Source organism: Argiope bruennichi, chromosome 3, assembly GCF_947563725.1.
Source record: "Argiope bruennichi chromosome 3, qqArgBrue1.1, whole genome shotgun sequence".
Classification (NCBI taxonomy): domain Eukaryota; kingdom Metazoa; phylum Arthropoda; class Arachnida; order Araneae; family Araneidae; genus Argiope; species Argiope bruennichi.
The window spans coordinates 39,691,585-39,710,868 of NC_079153.1; the positions used below are offsets into that span (position 1 = coordinate 39,691,585).

Here is a 19,284-nt window from a genome sequence, read left to right on the forward strand (position 1 = left end):
TAATCTGCTTTATGCAAAAAAGCAAAAAAATATTATAACCTTGCAGCATTTAAAAAAAAATCCAGAATACAGTCACATTCATATCGAATGCTATGCTATTTCTGTTGACTCGTCCTGTTGACTCGGAATATTGAAATTAAAAAATGTTATTTCGTTCTTATTTCTTAATCTTTAATTTTTGAATTAAAAATTTCTTTAGTTTTCTTTATACACAAATTGTGTTTAATCTACTACGTGAACTCTTAACATGTATATAAATTATTAATTAATTATAAACTCTTAAATTATTTTAATTTAATCCCTTTAATGGCTATTTAAGAAATATCTAGAAAACACCTGCATTTAAAACTGAATTTTAATTAAAATGGTAGCTAGTTTCCTATTAAATGACATGCCAGACTATAACTCATATCATATGTATATAAAATATATATATATAAATTATGCTTTTTTTTGTTGTTGTTGTTGTTCCTGCACTTATTATAAAGTAACTTTCTTGGGGAAATTTCCTTACATTTTATTCCTTTATTTTTTTCAGTTTCGTCATATATAAAATACTAAATAAATTTAAAATAACGAATTAAAAATGTATTTATGTCATTTTAATTTCCAAAAATGCAATGTCAAATCAAAAAAAAAATTTTTTTAATGTGTTTTGAACCTAGATTAATATGAAAACAGCATTTTCTTAGAGATAGATACATTTGAAAATGTTTAAATAGTAGTTGATAAAATAACTGTGATAAGAAAGTGTATTCTATTTATAATATCTATTAAAAGTTAAATTATTCTCCAATAAAAAGGGGAATTAGCCCAGAAAATTTACAGTTTATCACGGAATGGAAAATATGCATATTTACTTTGGATGCGAGAGATCGAATGTGCTTTCAAAAGACGATAATAGATGTCAGCACAAATCTAAACGCAGCTATGAGACGCGATCATACATCAAAATCTATCTTTCGAAATTTTGAAGGTTCTAGAACTTTCTTCTTTCTCTACTTTGCTTAAGAGAAATAAACGAGAAAGAAATAAAAAGCAAAGAATTAGATTGATGTAGTTCTTGCAAAGTATAAACAATTGATGCCCTCATCTCACATACTTCCTAAAATCAAAATTGATTCTTGAGTTTATCGAATAAAATTAATTGTCTTGTGTTAAGCACTGTATAGTGCTGCAAAAAGCTTAAGCACATATTTTGTTAAACTAATTAATATCGTTTTACATAACTAGAAATGTTTAAACGTTAATGATTAATTTTGGTTAAATTTTTCTTTGTTTTATTAACTTTGAGATTGATGATGATGTAGCTATTTTATATATCGTTTACGATTACAGATTCGTTACATCTATGTAGAGATGCATAATCCACGATTTTTTGAATAACAAATAATATTGCTATTGTTATTTTTAAATATACGTTCCAAATATCTGTTATTTCAATCATATTATTAATTAAAAATTATTACTTAATATTAAATATAAAACTTATTGATTGTAATTAATACTTAATTTACCAATTTAATTAACGTGTGATTGAATTAATTTATCTGTTTCAGCTTACTTCTAAAATTTTTTTTCTCAAAACTATTTATTTAATTTATTTATTAGAGTGAACCATTTTCTGGAAAAGATGAGTTAAAAAAAATATGTCATTTCTTTAAAATGTTTGCTTTAGTCCTATATTCTACCAATAGATGGCGCCAGCAGTAATCAGAGTACATGTAATCAAAGTCAATCATGTCACGAGCAATTAAAAATGATCTGTATGGAATAGCGCATTATCAAATACGAATATCGGTCACTCCCGTAAAGTGGAGCGGTGACTTCACACTTTCCAGTGAAGCCTCGCACTTTCCGGTGAAATCACCGCTCCGATAAATTTCAGTGATATGCAATTCAATGATACGATACGATAATTCCAATAACCGGTCCGTTCACTTTCCAATCCAATCACAGATTTCTTTCGAGAGCTTCCATTGGACAGATCGTATCGATTGTTACTTTCCAGTGAAGTCACCACTCCGCAAATTTCAGTGATATCGTATCGATTGTTACTTTCTATCGTGATCCAAAACCTGTAATCGAAATATCATCAGTAAGATCGTATCAAGGATTTGAATCACACCCCTCTTTGAAAAGTATTGATCACTTGTATTTGTGACTTTTTGATATTGGATACGTAATAACCGCTCTTAAAATATTCGTCATCCCTACACAATATTTTCTGGCATTCAGAATATCGAAGAACATCGTGGAAATATTGGACAATATCTTGTGCTAATAAGGATGACTATTAGCATAAAACGTCCAATTATTGCGATATTTTTCTGATATTGGATGGTGTTAGGAATATCATACAACATCGTGAAAATGTCGTACAATGTCTTGTGAAAGTAAGGATGTTTGTCAAATGAATTGTAATTCCAGAATTAAATACAAATGTTTTTCTATAATTTTTTATTCATATTTTAAGACTGCAGCATTCAGTAACTAGATTTATTAAATTAATCAAGTTAATAATTTTATTTTGTAGCCTCACCATACAAAGTACAACGCAGTAACCTCAATAAACGGGTATGAACAATATGAAACAGTTCTTTTGAACAATTCAAGGAAGCCAGTGATTGATATTTCAAGAAAAAATGATTGCGCAAGCTATTTAAACAACGTCTGGCACAGAATGAGAGCTCTCAACCACAAAAACTTCGTTCGACTGAAAAGAAATATACCGTAAGTATCATGGATATTATTTTTATTTAATAGAAAGGGGATCAATTAATGTGTTCGCGATTTAATGTTATCATTCGCTGTATATTATCAAAATCCTCTGGTTTCGAACCTAGGTATTTAATTGTATAAAAAGTATATGAAAAAGTGGTACATTACTTCCCACTTACATGATCTTACATAATACACCTGCGGGAAGTACAAATCCTATTATTATATATTCGCCTACTGTTTGCCAACGGATTCTAAAACTCTCTGCGCTTTTGCGCATGCTTTTGGATGGGTTTAATTCAGCAAAATAGGGGTGAAAGGAAAGAGGAAAGGCGGAGATATTTACAGTTAACAATAAAGTAACTTCCGAAAATGAGCGCCTCCTTACGCGCGTCACCCCTTAGTGAGATAGAATCGTCGAAAACTGGAATCTCAGGATACCGAAACGAACTGTAGTTATGCATCGTTGAGAACAGTAATTCCCATAAAATACAAAGTGTATCAATGTTCTTAACTAAGGAAGGCATGTAGGTGTTGCTACAATAAAGTAGATGGACAATCAGACTGTTACTTTGTTGACAGCGGGATAAAAAAGGTAGTATTAAAAGAGAAGTATCTTGCCCAAAATCTGTCGCTATATGCAAAGATACCATGGAAGGATTGATCGCTGCGATCAAAGAAAAGAAAGATATTAAATAGGAAGAAGGGTTGAAGAATAGTGACGTCGTATCTTTTATTTTATTTGTTTACATTTTCATCATAAATAGTTTCATATTGCCGCATTTAAAAGAGGTCGTCGACTCTCCATGACCGAATGATCATAGCACTGGTCTCTTAATCAAGAGATCGTAAGTTCGAATCCCGCTAGAGGCAATGCGATTCACAGTTTGTGTAAATATTTAATTCTTTGATTTTATGTTTTCCTTTATTTCATGTTCCAGAAGATTCTGGACCTTTCTTTAGTTTACCAGATAAATGTTCTGGACTTTTCTGACTGTCTCCAGAAAAGTATTCTGGAACTTTCACTGCTAGTATAAAAGCAGAAGATCTGTCAGTCATTGTGTTGAGAGTTAAGTTAATAAATTGGTTTAGCTCTACTTCTTGAGTGTCATTGAGTTTCACACTAAAGAACCTACGTGACAATATTGTGGCAAATGAACAAAATATACATGAGAAAATATTACATATAGCATTAAATCATAAGTTAACAGATATATATTCCTCAAGTAAAAGGAAAGCCCTTCCTGCTAGCTATCAAACAAAAAAGTGTGCAGTTCCGGATGATATATGCTTAGCCAGCGTGGGGAAATCGAAAGTTGGTTTAGAATTATAGATGATATAGGAAATGTAGCACTAATTACAAAGAAAAGAGGTCCCGCTACCTGTCTACAGAAGTTGAGATACCCCTGTGCATTACAACATGCTTCTCATCTTTCCACGGCAAATAATTATCATTAAACAGAATTCTTTTCATGACCATAAATGGTTCCATGGGAAGTATACTTCCCATCCCTAGAATTTAAATGTAAACATGCCGGCGTCCTGGCATAGGGGTAGCGCGTCTTCCCCGTGATCTGGGCGTCCTGGGTTCGAGTCCCGGTTCGGGCATGGTTGTTCTTCCTGTTCTATCTGTGAGATGTGTGAATGTGCCCCCCTGTAAAAAGGGGTTGTGCAAGCGAATGAGTGATGCGTGAGTGGCAAAGTCGTACTCTTGGCCCTAGTGGCGCTGCTATAAAAAACAAGAGGCGTTCCCCACCGGCATATAGTGCCATAAGAAACAAACAAACAACAAATGTAAACATAAAATTTGGGTAAATAAAATATATTTCCTTAAATGCTATTGTTTAATTGATAATAAGACACAAAAAAAACGAGAGGAATTCGAAAGAAAAATAAATAACTCACGAATGGGTTAATGTGGTGTGGGTTACTACATCGTTTAATGCTATGCATTTGAAGTAGATAATAGATCTGTGCAGGTTGAGGTTCGAACTCGCAACGTTAGGGCTCGTAGCCGAGTAACAAAGCCACTAGACAAAAGTGTACACTCTTCTCCGGAAGTTGTTAACTGGCTTATAATGTTACCACCACAATAGTCCCCCACCAGTGAGTCGGTAGAGTTTATCGCGCCAGTTATGGCGAGCGACAAACGTGATTATCGCGCCAGGCGTTATGGCGGGCGACGGCGAGCGTGTGTGAGTGGTTGCTGCCGGTAGATGGAGCCACGACAGCTGAATGAAGGATGCGGTTTTTCAGAACCAGGGTCACCAATGTGCAGATTGAGGTTCGAACTCGCAACGTTAGGGCTCGTAGCCGAGTAACAAAGCCACTAGACAAAAGTGTACTCTCTTCTCCGGAAGTTGTTAACTGGCTTATAATGTTACCACCACAGATCCTTCGTTTTCGAACAGCGTTAACAATTGATGTGCATGGAATTTCTGGCTTTAAAGGACATCTAAATTTCAGATATGGCTTGAAATCTGTTGTACATCATAAACTATTATTGCTTGCGATTAAATGACCATAACTAAATGCATTTAAAAAAAGAAATAATTTGAATTTTAAAGACGAAACTGAAATTCTTAACAGGTATTAAATTTTTCTAAAATGTACCAACGCAACGCTATGGAAAATATTACAGGCTCTCTGTAGCTGGGTGTGTGTATTTAGTCCAAGGAAAGATGCTTTCTTTTCTCTTTCTTATTTATTTTCGCACACATACATATATAAAACAACACACATGGACGATGATCACACATATATAAGGTAACACATAATATATACATTTAAAAGTAGAAATTGCCGCTAACAAAGAGCGAAAGAATAATTCTTTTTGCCGCTAACAAAAGAGCGAGCGATTCCTGATTGCATCAGTTTCACACCAACTCTCAGGTTTAAGTGTTTACAGTAAAAAAGCGTAAGTGTGCTTCCCTCACATTCCAAATATACATATGGTTTAGAGCATATTGCGCCATTTATGTTCAGTATTAAACTTTATTATACGCATAAGTATACAAAGAATAAATAATGCAAATAGAATAATTAAATGAAAAACAAAAATTACCAATAATGGAATCACATAAATACTCTCCTTTGTAAAATTTTGAAAAGTCGTGAGTTTTTTGTAATAAACATGATTAAATAGTAAAAAATGATGATTTCTACGGGGACGAATAAATAGAAGAAATCCCTCCCATGAACAAAGGAATGAGTCAGGAATTTGATATTTTGAAACCTGGCATGCAATATCGTTCAAAGAAAAACATTTTTTAACCATTCATTTGCGAATAATATATAAATTGGCCATTAAAGAATAACTGGCGATAAGCATCAATTTTAAATTATTTTGAAATGTTACTTTCGAAAAAAATCTTAGTTAGCCTAGAAATACGTGCTTTTTATCCTTTCCTTTAATTTGATAAAAATTTAATTCCGATTCGGATTTGACCTAATTCGGTTATTATTATGAATTGATTAACGTTATCAAAATTTTTATGTCTCGAAATGATTATATTAAGTTGCATCTACTGTAGATGATTTGTATTTTATTTTGCATTTGCAAAGACAAAAATAATTAAATTTATACGTTAAGAATCATGTTTTTAAAAAATTGAAACCGGAAATATGTAAATAGATAGCTTTCTGGTAAAAAAAAAAAGCATTATTTGTAATATGTAACATTATTATAAATTTGTTTGGTTATTTGAAGGGGGCGTTGAAACGCATTGTCCTATTTCACATAGATTCCTATGGAAATGCTTACGGATTATTTCTCTTAACAAGAATTTCGCATTATAAATAAAATTCATAAAGAAACACTGTAAAATGTTTTATTCTTATCGGGAAAAAAATATTTTATTCTTATCAGGAATAATCAGTACCTGTACAAAATCTTAGAGCATTCGTACATGAGAGAACGAGTAAAAATTCGATTATAAATTTTCTTCTTTACAAAATATTAAAAAAAAATTCTGAAAATTAATTTTTTTCAAATTATTATTCGTCTGCAAAAATAATTATGAATAAAATGATATATAAATAAACACTAAAAAGTTTTATTCTTATCAGGAATTATCAGTACTTGTACAAAATCTTAAAACATTCATACATGAGTGAACGAATAAAAATTCGATTACAAATTTTCTTCTTTACAAATATGAAATATACAAAGTAAATATTTTCATATTTCAAAAGAAAGGAAGGACAAAAATGACATTCTTTACACAATTACATTTGCTATTTTATAAAATCGACAGAGTTAAAATTCTTATCTCTTTAAAAATAAAGTTATTTTCAGACGATAAAATGAAATAAATTCCTAACCGTTATGAGATAGAAATCTTTAAATGTTTATTAAATTTTGAAAACCATATTTGACCATTATTCTAAATGAAGCATTCCAGATACTTTTTAATCAGAGTAGTATTTTTATAAATAGATGCATCTGAAGCTTTTTGATTCAAAAAATATATCTCAAAATCCTACAAGTATTGATTTTAAGAATAATTTTTTGAGCAGTTTGACAGCTTGTCATGTTAAGCTTTGGTGTTAGGTGTTTCTGGACAATTGCCTAGGGGTATCACAAAGGTGAGGCGCTTGACCGTCAAAGGGAACTGCCATTTGTCCACCGGACTTTGCCTTCCGGCCTTGAAAGAAATTGAAAATTTGGAATTCGCTTATTTCTTTGGTCAATCTTCATGCTTTTCAAAAATTGTGAAAAGGTGTAAATTGGATACTTTTGCCGTCCGTTTTGACTCTAGCTTGTTATCTAGCCAGTGGCGTAATAAAGTTTGAACAAGAAGGGCAAATATTATTTAAGGCACCAGAGAGACACAAAATTCAGGTGTCAATCAATTGCATTCAAGTGAAAGAAAGTTTTCTGTAAGCCTTTATTCTATAAATTCTGAAAATTTCAATGGCTCTATTCAAGTGTCAGAAACCATACAATATTCCTATTTTCAAAGAGCTTAGAAAAGTGAAAGTACATCTACGTATATCTTCCAGAACGGATTAAGTTCTGTAGGGACCTTTACGTATTGCAGACTTTGGAAGCTTTCCTTTCTTGTTCCAAAATATTGATTTTTTAAATATATTGATTTAAAATTTTATTTAAATATTGATTTTGATTTATTATCTAAATAAGTAGTCTATTTTCTTTTTTAATCTCGAGGTATAAATTCCTTGTATGCCAACAAGTATACCACAAGACTTAAAAATATAAATCAGTACACAATTGATATTGGAAGAAATTTTAAATATAAAAAACGATAGCACAAATGCAAAAAAAAGGGGGGGGAAACAAGAAAATACACAAATGCAAACACAAGATTAAAAAAATTGCTCACATACAAACGGAAACATATAGTAAATGATATAATACAATTTGAGAAGCATGATCAAATAAAAATAAAATATTTATAATACAAATAAATCAAGCATAAAAGTATATATGCAGATACATAAGGCAAACATACAGAAATAAAGTCTAAATAATATGGGAAAAAATACTATTAATATATATACAAAAAGAAATGAAAAATGATTTGTTCTGCATAAAGGCAGATAAATGAGGAGGCACAGCTATGTTGTTCTTTAGAAGGTAATTCCTATGTGCCCGTCTTTCGGGAATAAATTTTGTGCATTCAAATATGAAATGCTCGGCATCCTGGACTGCACCACTGTAGCACGAACATCAGTCAGTAGACGACAAACAGTTAAGCAGTCTTTAAGAAACAAATATTACGAGAAATTGAATTAAAAAATAATTTAATTGATTGTTACTTTAAGATAGTTAATTTAGTATTTTCGAATAAAAAAATTTAACTTAAAAGCCATTCTCAACAAAATGTTAAAATAAATTATAGCACCTTTTTAACAGTTTTTTAATTACTCTAATACAAAGTGCATCAGAGCTGTTGATATGTTATTCAGTTCAGCCAATTGTAAAAATTTGGTCCATCGCTATTTTCATTCAAATTTGAAATCATTGAAGCAAAAAATTCTTAAGAATAATGTTATGAAATTCAAAAGATACTTGATTATAATTTCAATATGTTCAAGTTCATGGTTTTTAAATAAAAATTAGATATTTTACATTATATAAATTTTTCGGTTTTTTTTTTCTGTGCAGCTAATTGATTTTTACATGGTAATTTATATTTCAGAATTATATTAGACATGCAATATGTTTAGTGCATAGTTGAGTGATTGAAATGGTTTCCTATTAGTTTTATTTTTTTCTTTTTGTTTCCTAGATATATTCAGTTGCACATTTTTAATTGCACAGAAATTAATTTTGCTCAGTTTCAAAATAAAAAAAAAATCTGCAGCAATTGAATTGCTACTCAATTTTGTATTAGAATTGACTCAAATATACACTTTATAATTAGCTAAATAAGGTACAATTTATATAATTTAAATTAAATTCTTGCTTGAGGAATGAAGAATAAGTTTAATTAAATCTCATTTTTACTGTATCATATAACCAATACAGAGAAAGCATTGGTGCCGCGGTTGTGGTTGTAACATCATAAGCCAGATAACAACCCCCTGAAAGGAGTGTACACTTGGCACGATATGCATAACACTTGGCGCGATAATATCGTTCGTCGCTCGTCATAACGCCTGGCGCGATAATCACGTTCGTCACTCGCCATAACTGACACGATAAACTCCACCGACTCACTGGTGGGGGAGTATTGTGGTGGTAACATCATAAGCCAGATAACCTCCGGAAAGGAGTATACACTTTTGTCTAGTGGCTTTGATGCTCGCCTATAAACCCTAACGTAGCGAGTTCGAACCTCAAACTTCGACACGGTGGTCTGGTGTTAAGGTCTCGTCTCGTGAGGCGTAGGGTTTCAGGTTCAAGACCCGATTCCACCGAAGACCCGTCGTGTAAAGGGGCCTGGTGCATGTTAAATCCGCCAGGACCAAAAAAGTCCTCCCACTGGTGTGGCGTGGAGAGGGGGGTGTCAGGTGTACACTTTGAACCGCGATCAGGTGTCGTCCTCGTCATCTGATCGCGGTTCAAAAGTACGAGGTCCGTCCCAAAATAGCCCTAGTGCTGCTTTAAAACTGGACGTTAATATAACTAAACTGAGCTAAACGTATAGGTCGATTCACAGAGAAATTATTGAATTTGTCAAAATATTCGAACTTGAATTTTTGATGAATCTCCATATTTCGGACTTCCCTGAGCTCGAAAAGCATGCTTTTGGCATTTTGTCTATCTGTCTGTGAATACGATGACTCAAAAGCGTTTCGAAGTTGACATGAAATTTGGAATATAATCTCTACTCCAAGCTTATAGTATTTTATTAAATTTTATGCGAAATTCATTCAGAGGAAATTTATCTGTCCGAATATAAGTTAATAAGAAAATTACGAAATGAAGGAAGACAGAGGAATGAAATTTTGTACACAGATGTGACTCCACAATGTTAATACCTATGAAATTTGGAATCAAATTCGTCAAATTGTTGACCGATTGCCGGTCTGTACTTTCATGTAAGCATGTAAAAGCGATAACTCAAAAATGCAATAATTTAAATGTATAAAATTTGGTAATTGATTTTGTGACTGCAATTGTAGCTGTGTGTCAAATTTTGGTTTCAATCGGTTTGTAAAAATTCGAGTAAAACGAGTCAGATATCAAATTTCATATATTTAAATGATTGAGTTTCTTCAGTTACTGCCTTTACATGCTTATGAAAGAATAGACAGACAGACGATCAACCGTTTAACAGATGTGGTACAAAATTTCATAAAGATGTACACTTTAGATGGTAACACTATGAACCAAATGTTATTTATCTGATTTGTTATGTTTTTGAATTATCGTGTTTATATGCGTGAAAAAGAATAGACCTACAGCGGTCAGCCTCTGGGTGGTTTCAAAATTTTATTCTGATCTGCTCTTTAAATGTAAAATTTGAGTAACTAATTTTATTTATATAGCTCTTTATGTTTCGTAGCTATCATTCTCATTTGTACTTGGCCAGCCAGATCGGCAGACTTCCAAAGGAAGTGAAAGTATTTTCTTCAACATTTTTTCCAATGATTTAGAATAATATTAATTTAGAGTAATTTGGAATAAAAAAAAACATTTTTTCGCCTCTTCCAGATTCAAAAACTAAGCTTTTCATTGATGTCAGTTTCACTATCGTAAGCAAAATTCTACATGTATACCTTAGAGGTCGGGAATGTGCACCTGGGATCCCTTTTTTTTAATTTTTAATTAGAATTTTAACTATTAATTAAAAACTAACTTTCCCGCCAAAATATCTTTTCATTTTCCCCAACGCCAAATGAGTAAGGCTTGTTTTTTTTTTTTGTTGTTGTTTTTTTTTTTCCCAATAGTAATGAGGCTAGGGTTAACATTTTTCGGCCGATTATTTCAAACGATTCTGTTTATTTTCTTAATGTTTTATACATTTAAAATTAAACATTGTTCATGAATCGATCTTTCAGATTCATTCTGAAGTACTTTTGAATTAAGATAACACAGAATAAAGGAAATTAAAAATTTCTAATCTGCGTAGCGTTACCCCAACTGGCGTAGAAAAATTCACGTATTTGCGTTACCGTAACTGGCGTTGAAAATTCACGCATGCTCATTGTGTTTTGAATATTGACAATATTATCAACGGATGATTCTTGCTTTAAATTATTTTTAGATTAATTGCATGCTTTTGTAATTAAATTGTATTTATGTTCGTTATATATTTTTTGTATATGCTTATAGTTTTAAGTACATCGTTTTTTAAGTAGTTTTTTTAAACCTGTTTTCGACCCATTATTTTAAACGATTCATTTTATTTCCTTAGTGTTTGATGCATTTAAAATGAAACATTGTTAATGAATCGATCTGTTCATGATGAATCTGAGAAATTTTCGTTGACGAATTTTTGAGATATTACATAAATTAAGAAAGATATTCTTTAGTGCCCATAAAGTTTAAACACTCAGTGACTCTATTATCAGTAATCATATTATTAAAAAAATGCTTTGTTTCAGTAAAAAATATTATTATATTAATTGCAGATTAATCATTTACACTTTAATTGAAAGCATAATTTCTACGAGGGGTAACAGAAAATTAGAGAGATACATATCACGTTATGACTGAAGGCCTTTATAATATTATGAGTGAATTATATGACTATCAAAATTTTGAAGTTTTAAAATATTTTGATGAAGAATCTATTAAAGTAGGAATTGCGTAAAATATTTAATTATTAAAATCTTAACAACATTAAGATTGGCGAACCGGCTGGTCGCCAAAGGCGGCTAGTGTATTATACAATATTATGCAATAATAGTTTTCGTTGGTTTAATTATTGAATTTACATGCGTTGCAACAATATTAAATAATTTTTATACATTCGTTATTTATAATATACAATTAAGAACATATTTTTAAAATAAATATAAACGAATCACACATTATTGCGCCATGATATTTCGAACTAAATGTTCAGATCTCTTTTAATTTTTCTCCGAATATATTTCTATTTCTACGGTTTGAACTTGAAAGTGTTGATCACCGTAAATTTTGCTGAATGAAATGCACCTAATACGGTTATCAAACGTCATACTTACGTCTAAACACAATTATTTCCTGATCTATTGATTTTATCGTATTTGTCTCTTTTCAATGCAATAATGATGCTGGAAGGAAGCAAATCCGTTCACACCGCCGATAAACTTCCAAAATCACGTGATCCCGAATCAGAATTACAAGAAGGAGGGTAATGCTATCAACAGTAATATACCACAGTTAGAATGACGGAAGTGATCCAAACTTATGGCACATCCTACTTAGGATGCCATTTCGAACGATTCGTTTTAATTAGGAAAGACGAAAATAGTTGTATGTTTGATAGATATATTGAGACCTAAAATTATATTCCTGTCCGAGAAATGAACACAGTTTTAATAATGAATTTCATAAGAACAAAGAATCAAAAATGTGTTTTAAGAACACCTCAATTCGAATAACAATGACCGGAACATTTATTTATGAATATCTGAAGCCATTATTATTTATTCATAAAAAAAATATTCATTGATGAAGCACTGAAAAGCTTTTATCTAATTAAGTGCCGATGTTTAGTTTGTTACGGATTGTATTAAATTTTTATAAATAAAGAAATGTGCAAACGATTTTGCGCAGCTTGCAAAGCAATGTTGATTTATTTAATAAAATCAAAGAATGCTTTCGAGATTTGTTTTTATAGATTATAATATTTGTTTTAAAATAATTTATTTGAATTCTCTCTAAAAGTTGTTATTGATCTGAAATGAACACAGTTTTAATAATGAATTTAATAAGAACAAAACAATCAAAAATGTATTTTAAGAACATTTCAATTCGAATAACAATGACCGGAACATTTATTTATGAATAGCTAAAGTCCTTCGTATTTATTCATAAAAAATTATTCCTTGATAAAGCACTGAAAAGGTTTTTATCTAATTAAGTGCCGATGTTTAGTTTGTTACAGATTGTATTAATTTTTTTTATAAATAAAGAAATATACAAACGATATTGCACAGCTTGCAAGGCGATGTTGATTTATTTAATAAAATAAAAGAATGTTTTCATTTTGTTTTTATAGATTATATAATTTATATATAATATTATTTTATAGATTATATTTGAATTCTATCTAAAAATTGTTATTGATCTGAAGTGAACACTGTTTTAATAATGAATTTAATAAGAGCAAGGAATCAAAAATGTGTTTTAAGTACACCTCAATTCGAATAACAATGACTGGAACATTTATTTACTAAAATCTGCAGCAATTCTTATTTATTAAAGGAAAAGTTATTCTTTGATGAAGCACTAAAAATTTTTTTATCTAATGAAGCACTGAAAAGCTTTTACCTAATTAAGTGCCGATGTTTAGTTTGTTACAGATTATATTAATTTTTTATAAATAAAGAAATGTGCAAATGATATTGCACAGTTTGGAAGATGATGTTGGTTTATTTAATAAAAACCAAAGAATGTTTTCCAGTTTTGTTTTTATAGATTACAATATTTGTTTAAAAATAATTTATTTGAATTTGCATCTAAAAAGTGTTATGACTCTGAAAATTGTATTTCTTAATAATTACCGTTGCATCCGTATATTATCTGAGATTTATTTTTAATCAAGAATCATTTACCTTCTCACACATTTTTCCAAATTAGAGTGAAACAAAAAAATCAAATTATAAAGAATTAATCAATGAATTTGCTACAAAACGCGAAAGAAAAATCACCTGTTATAGTAATTCGTATGTTAACGTATTTTATAATTTTATGAAGTAATTTGTTTTTCATTTATTAACGAAAATCTTTGATTAAAATGATATATTTTTTAAATTAATTATAATTTTTCATGTTTTCTTTAAGTTGATTCACCTTTAATTCTTACAGTAATTTTTGCAAAGTAGTAAACAGCGAAATGCAATCAATTATTATATTTCGCTCGAAATTTGTTTCAAGATCCCGCATATCAACTTTGTATCAAGTCTTGCTTTCGTTTGGGTGAGCTTTGTTTGCAGACTAAAAATGGCTTCAAATATTGAAAGTGTGTGTGTGTGTGTGTGTGAGAGAGAGAGAGAGAGATGTGTGTATGTGTGTGTGTGAGAGAGAGAGAGATGTGTGTGTGTGAGAGAGAGAGATGTGTGTGTGTGTATGTGTAAACATAATTTTACAGATGCGTGGCTGAAAAGAAATATTTGAAATTGTAATTTCGATTTATTTTACCACTAGAATCATATTATGCATAAAGACAAAGAGCGTCAATCTACATCACGATACAAGAGCGAAAGTGACAGAAATTTTTCCCTTCAGTGATTTTACTACAAGATTCTGATAGGAATTTCATCGTCACGTGACAATTAGGCAAGGGAATATTAGGTATCTTTGAAAAATATGTGCGAATGATAGGGATTTCTATCCCTTTGTTCCTGGTGTGCGAAACACGGAATCAGCAGTTTTATTAAGCGCGTGTTAGAATGAATTAAATAAAAAAGTGGGATTGGATGTGCAAATAAGAAAACATTTCAGAATGAAGTTAATATGGGCTAAATTAAGATAAAAAGTAAGAAATTATTTAAGATTTAAATTAAGAGTTATCAATAAATATATATAACATTTAGATTGTTCTTACTGTTTATATTATAATTTTCTTTGTTATGTAGACGGGGGTTCTTTCAGCTGGCCTAATTTTTTTAAGTATTAAGAAGTAAACATGTCGATTGTTTTTAAATATTTAAACATGGATTCAATATAACATTTTACATTACAGGCTTGTATTCTTTCAAGTATTTGTACCTGTTTTCCAAGTGATCGTCTTCTGTCTATGTGTTGGAGGTGAACCCTTCGATATTCCCATGGCCATCGTCAATCAAGAAACTGATCCATCTGGGAAAAGCAATGCGTTCCTTCAGACAATCAGTTCTACAACTTTTATTCAGGTATAATAATATTTTTCAGGACAACCAAATATCCTTTGATTTCCATTCAGATTTCTTAATTTCTGTTCCTTTCGTTTTTTTACTCATACACGTAGTAGGAGAAAGTATAGTAATCGTCAAAAAATTCGAACACGGAATTTTGATGAATCGCCATGTTTTAACCCTCCCTGGGTTCGAATAGCACATTTTTGGAAAATGTAGTTTATCTGGTACACAGACAACTAAAAAATGCTTTGAGCTAGACGAATGAAATTAGGTGTACTGTCTTTATATCAAATTTGTAGATTTCTGTCAAAATTTGAACAAAATACGTTCAAACGAAGTTTGTCTTTCCGGCTGTTCGAATATAAGTTAAAATGATAACTACAAAAGGAAGAGAGCTAGATAGATGAAATTTGGCACAGACATTTAATATCTATAATGTAGACACCTATCAAATTTTGAGACAAATCCAATGAGAGGCTGACCATCTGAACATGTAAACATGACAACTCAAAAACGCAATGAGTTAACTATATTAAATTTGGCATGGGATTTTGTGACTACAAGTGTAGCTTTTTAACACATTTTTGTTTCAATCGATTGGGAAAAACGCATCTAAAATGCATATTCTATTTTCGGAAGCTATTAAACACAAGCCAAGGTTTTATCGCCAATACAATTGTACATAATATAATTTGCGAATAATAGCCAAGAATGACACGATAGATTCAGCAAATATGTTAAATTTATGCCAAAGGTTAGAATTCCATACGCCAATACCATGCAAGGCGTTCTCTGGTATAACGCCTTTACTAGAGATTATACGAGAGTGTTTTGGGGAGACCAACTCCACCGGTTATTACTAGTTATATACCATCAGGTATATAACTATTTGATATAGCTTTTCGACCCCCCCCCCAAAAAAAAAATGAAAAACTGTTAAACTGCAGGTAAATATTTCAATGAAATTTAAACTTTACAAAAAAAAAGATTAATTTTGCTGAAGAGTACATAATGTAGTCTGGTTATGAGTTGGGAGATGTGAAGAAAGAATCATGTGATATCGAAACCATCTTAATTTAATAAGTTAGATAGAACCTGGGACCTTATGGTTCGCAGTCCAGTAACATGACCACGATACAAAAGCAATTGCTCGGGTAGCGTAGCTGTTAACTGGTTTATAAGCTATTCACTACAGACTTTCCCTCCAGTGAGTTGAACGATATGGCTCTTGAGTGGTGATGTATTATAGCTGTTGATTCTAATGAGCCCGGGCCCATTTGAGTAGCGCCAAGCGTTATGGCGAGCGTGTGTGGGTGAGTGGTTGCTGTTGTGTCAAGTGAGTCTGACGACATTGGGTTGCTGCATCAAGTGAGTCTGACGACTTTGGTTTGCTGTGGATAGATGGCGCCACAACAGCTGTACGAAGGATCATCGTCCGAGATCACCAATGTAGCCGATTGGTATGCGCGAGGATAGAGCCTGGGACATTGTGGTTCGCAGCCCAGTAACATGACCACAATACAAAAGCAATTGCTCGTGCAACGTAGCTGTTAACTGGTTTATAAGCTATTCACTACAAGTTTATTTCCGTAACACGAAATTGAAGATATATCATTGATGGGAAATAAGGGGGGGGGGAGATGACCCGAGTTCAACATAATTATATTTAACGCAGTCTTACTGTTATTTTTCTCAGCTAGCTCTCCTTTTTGATATTTTTCTCCTCTTAGTAATTCCACTTGTCTGTCTGAAGTCAAAAATCAACTCGTCAGAGCCACGCTTTGTAAAATAAACACAGAAAGTTTCGCATCCTATATTCATTTTAATGAACCTATTACTATTGCACAGATCTTATAATCTTGTGGTGAATAGCATATAAGCCAGTTAACAACTACGCTACCCGAGCAATTGCTTTTGTATTGAGGTCATATTACTGGGCTGCGAATCACAAGGTCCCAGGTTCTATCCTCGCCCATATCAATTCGCCAAATTGGTGACCTCGGACGATGAACCTTCAACCTTCGTACAGCTGTTGTGGCCCCATCTATGCAAAGTCGTCACTCACTTGACGCAGTAACAGCAACCACTCACCTACACACGCTCGCCATAACGCTTGGCGCTACTGAAATGGGTACAGACGCATTAGAAACAATAGCTAATACATCACCACTCAACAGTCATATCGTTCGTCTCACCTCCGACTCACTGGAGGCAGAGTCTGTGGTGAATAGCATATAAGCCAGTTAACAACTACGCTACACGAGCAATTGCTTTTGTATTGTGGTCATGTTACTGGGCTGCGAACCACAAGGTCCCAGGTTCTATCCCTGCGCATCCCAATCCGCTACAATCTATAAATCTATTGCAATTTACGATTATTTTATTTTTATTCAATTATTTATTGCATATTGGGTTATTATAACTCTTTAAATTTTAAACATGATTTTCAAATAATTCTCTGTAACTTTCTTCTTCTTATATATGTATATTCCACTAAATGGACGAGATTTGTATTATTATTTTATTTTTTTTTTATCTTGCAGAACAATTTTACAAATTTGAGCTTAGCCCTTGAGTCCGTTGAAAGAGGAGAAAACTGGGGAGTTCTTTATATACCTGAAACATTTACAGACAGCATGATCAACAGGTAGGCTTTTTTTCATATCATCATACACAATTCTTGAAACTGAATTGAGTTGTGCACAAATTATTTTAATCATTTTCATTCAAAATATAGAAACCAAATAAAAAATATACAACATATTTACATCACTTATAACGGAAATATAAATGTTTTAAACTTGTCAGCTGTAAAGATAGGCATATAGCATAATTTGGCGAGAAATTTGAAATAAAATATTTTAAAAAAAATTATTTTATAAAAACTGAAAACAAGAAAACACCTGTTAGATGCGATTAAAAATGTACATGTTGTGATCTTAAAAATAAGGGTGAAGCATAAATTCAACTATTATACCATTGTTTTTTAACAGTTTTTTAAAAATTTAATACTTATATGTCCATATTTTTTAAAACAAGTTAAATTAAGCATACAATCATCTTGTCTCTCACTCATGCTTCTCTTTGAATCGCGTTTTAAATTTCATTCATATGCTATTTTTATCATTTAGGTATTTGGAAGGAATTGCTGTAGATAATGAGACGATCCAGAACAGCACAATTAAAATGTATCTTGACATGACGAGTGAGTATTTAAGTAAAAGTTATTTTACTTAATTGATTACTTATCAATATATACTTTAAAATATAAATTTTAATATTATATAATCCCACTAATTTGTAATACCTTCAGTCTTTTATTTTACTCGCAGCCAATTTGGTTGATAAAATCAGACCGCTGAACCAAATAGTAATTTTTCTGAAAATTTATTTGTTATATTAATTTAATTTTTCAACTTGTAAAAAACAATCTTGCAGCAACTACAAATCCTTACTTTTTTTTTAAAGGGAACGATGGAAAAATAGTTGTAGCCTAAAGATTTTTGTCTAATATATTGTTGTTAACAGCTTTAAATAAAAATTTCATTATCAGCAAAAAAAGAAACACCAATATTTGATTTCAGTTGTAAATTGTGGTCTGTGATGTATGCATTCAATCTAAAACTATCCTACGTAAGTACAATCTACCCTGAGATGCATATCATTGACTTTGAATAAGACGAGTAATATATTCAATATTGTTCTTATTCAATTGCCAAATTGGATAACAACAATGCAACATAACTGGTCATAGATCATCTAAGATACCTATTATAAGAGCATCTATTATACTGATTCAGCTTTAAATTTTAATCAGATAATTTACTTAAATATATATAAAACACATTAAAAGCAAATTAATATTTAGAGTTTGTACCTAGATAGCTATTGATTTTATAATATTACATAAACATGTATACCAAAACTAGAAATAATCAAAAAGATCAAGATAATAAATTAAAATGAACATATTTATATTAATCAAATTCATAATAAATTTGAATATTTGTTTTAATCCTCAACTTTTAGTAATAGGAAGTAGTAAATATGAAAACGCACTTATATTTGCACTTTCACATTTGTCGCAAAATACTTGTTAAA

General features: G+C 31.2%; 1 protein-coding gene across 1 annotated transcript in view; it reads left to right on the forward strand.

Moving 5' to 3' along the window:
* The window catches only part of LOC129963082 (ABC transporter G family member 20-like), an 83,282-nt gene that overhangs the window by 54,822 nt on the left and 9,176 nt on the right, over positions 1-19,284 (forward strand). The window contains exons 7-10 of the mRNA XM_056077117.1: positions 2,537-2,733; positions 15,030-15,198; positions 17,727-17,830; positions 18,315-18,388. Coding sequence (XP_055933092.1) covers positions 2,537-2,733; positions 15,030-15,198; positions 17,727-17,830; positions 18,315-18,388 — 544 coding nt within the window. The remainder of the gene's footprint in view (positions 1-2,536; positions 2,734-15,029; positions 15,199-17,726; positions 17,831-18,314; positions 18,389-19,284) is intronic.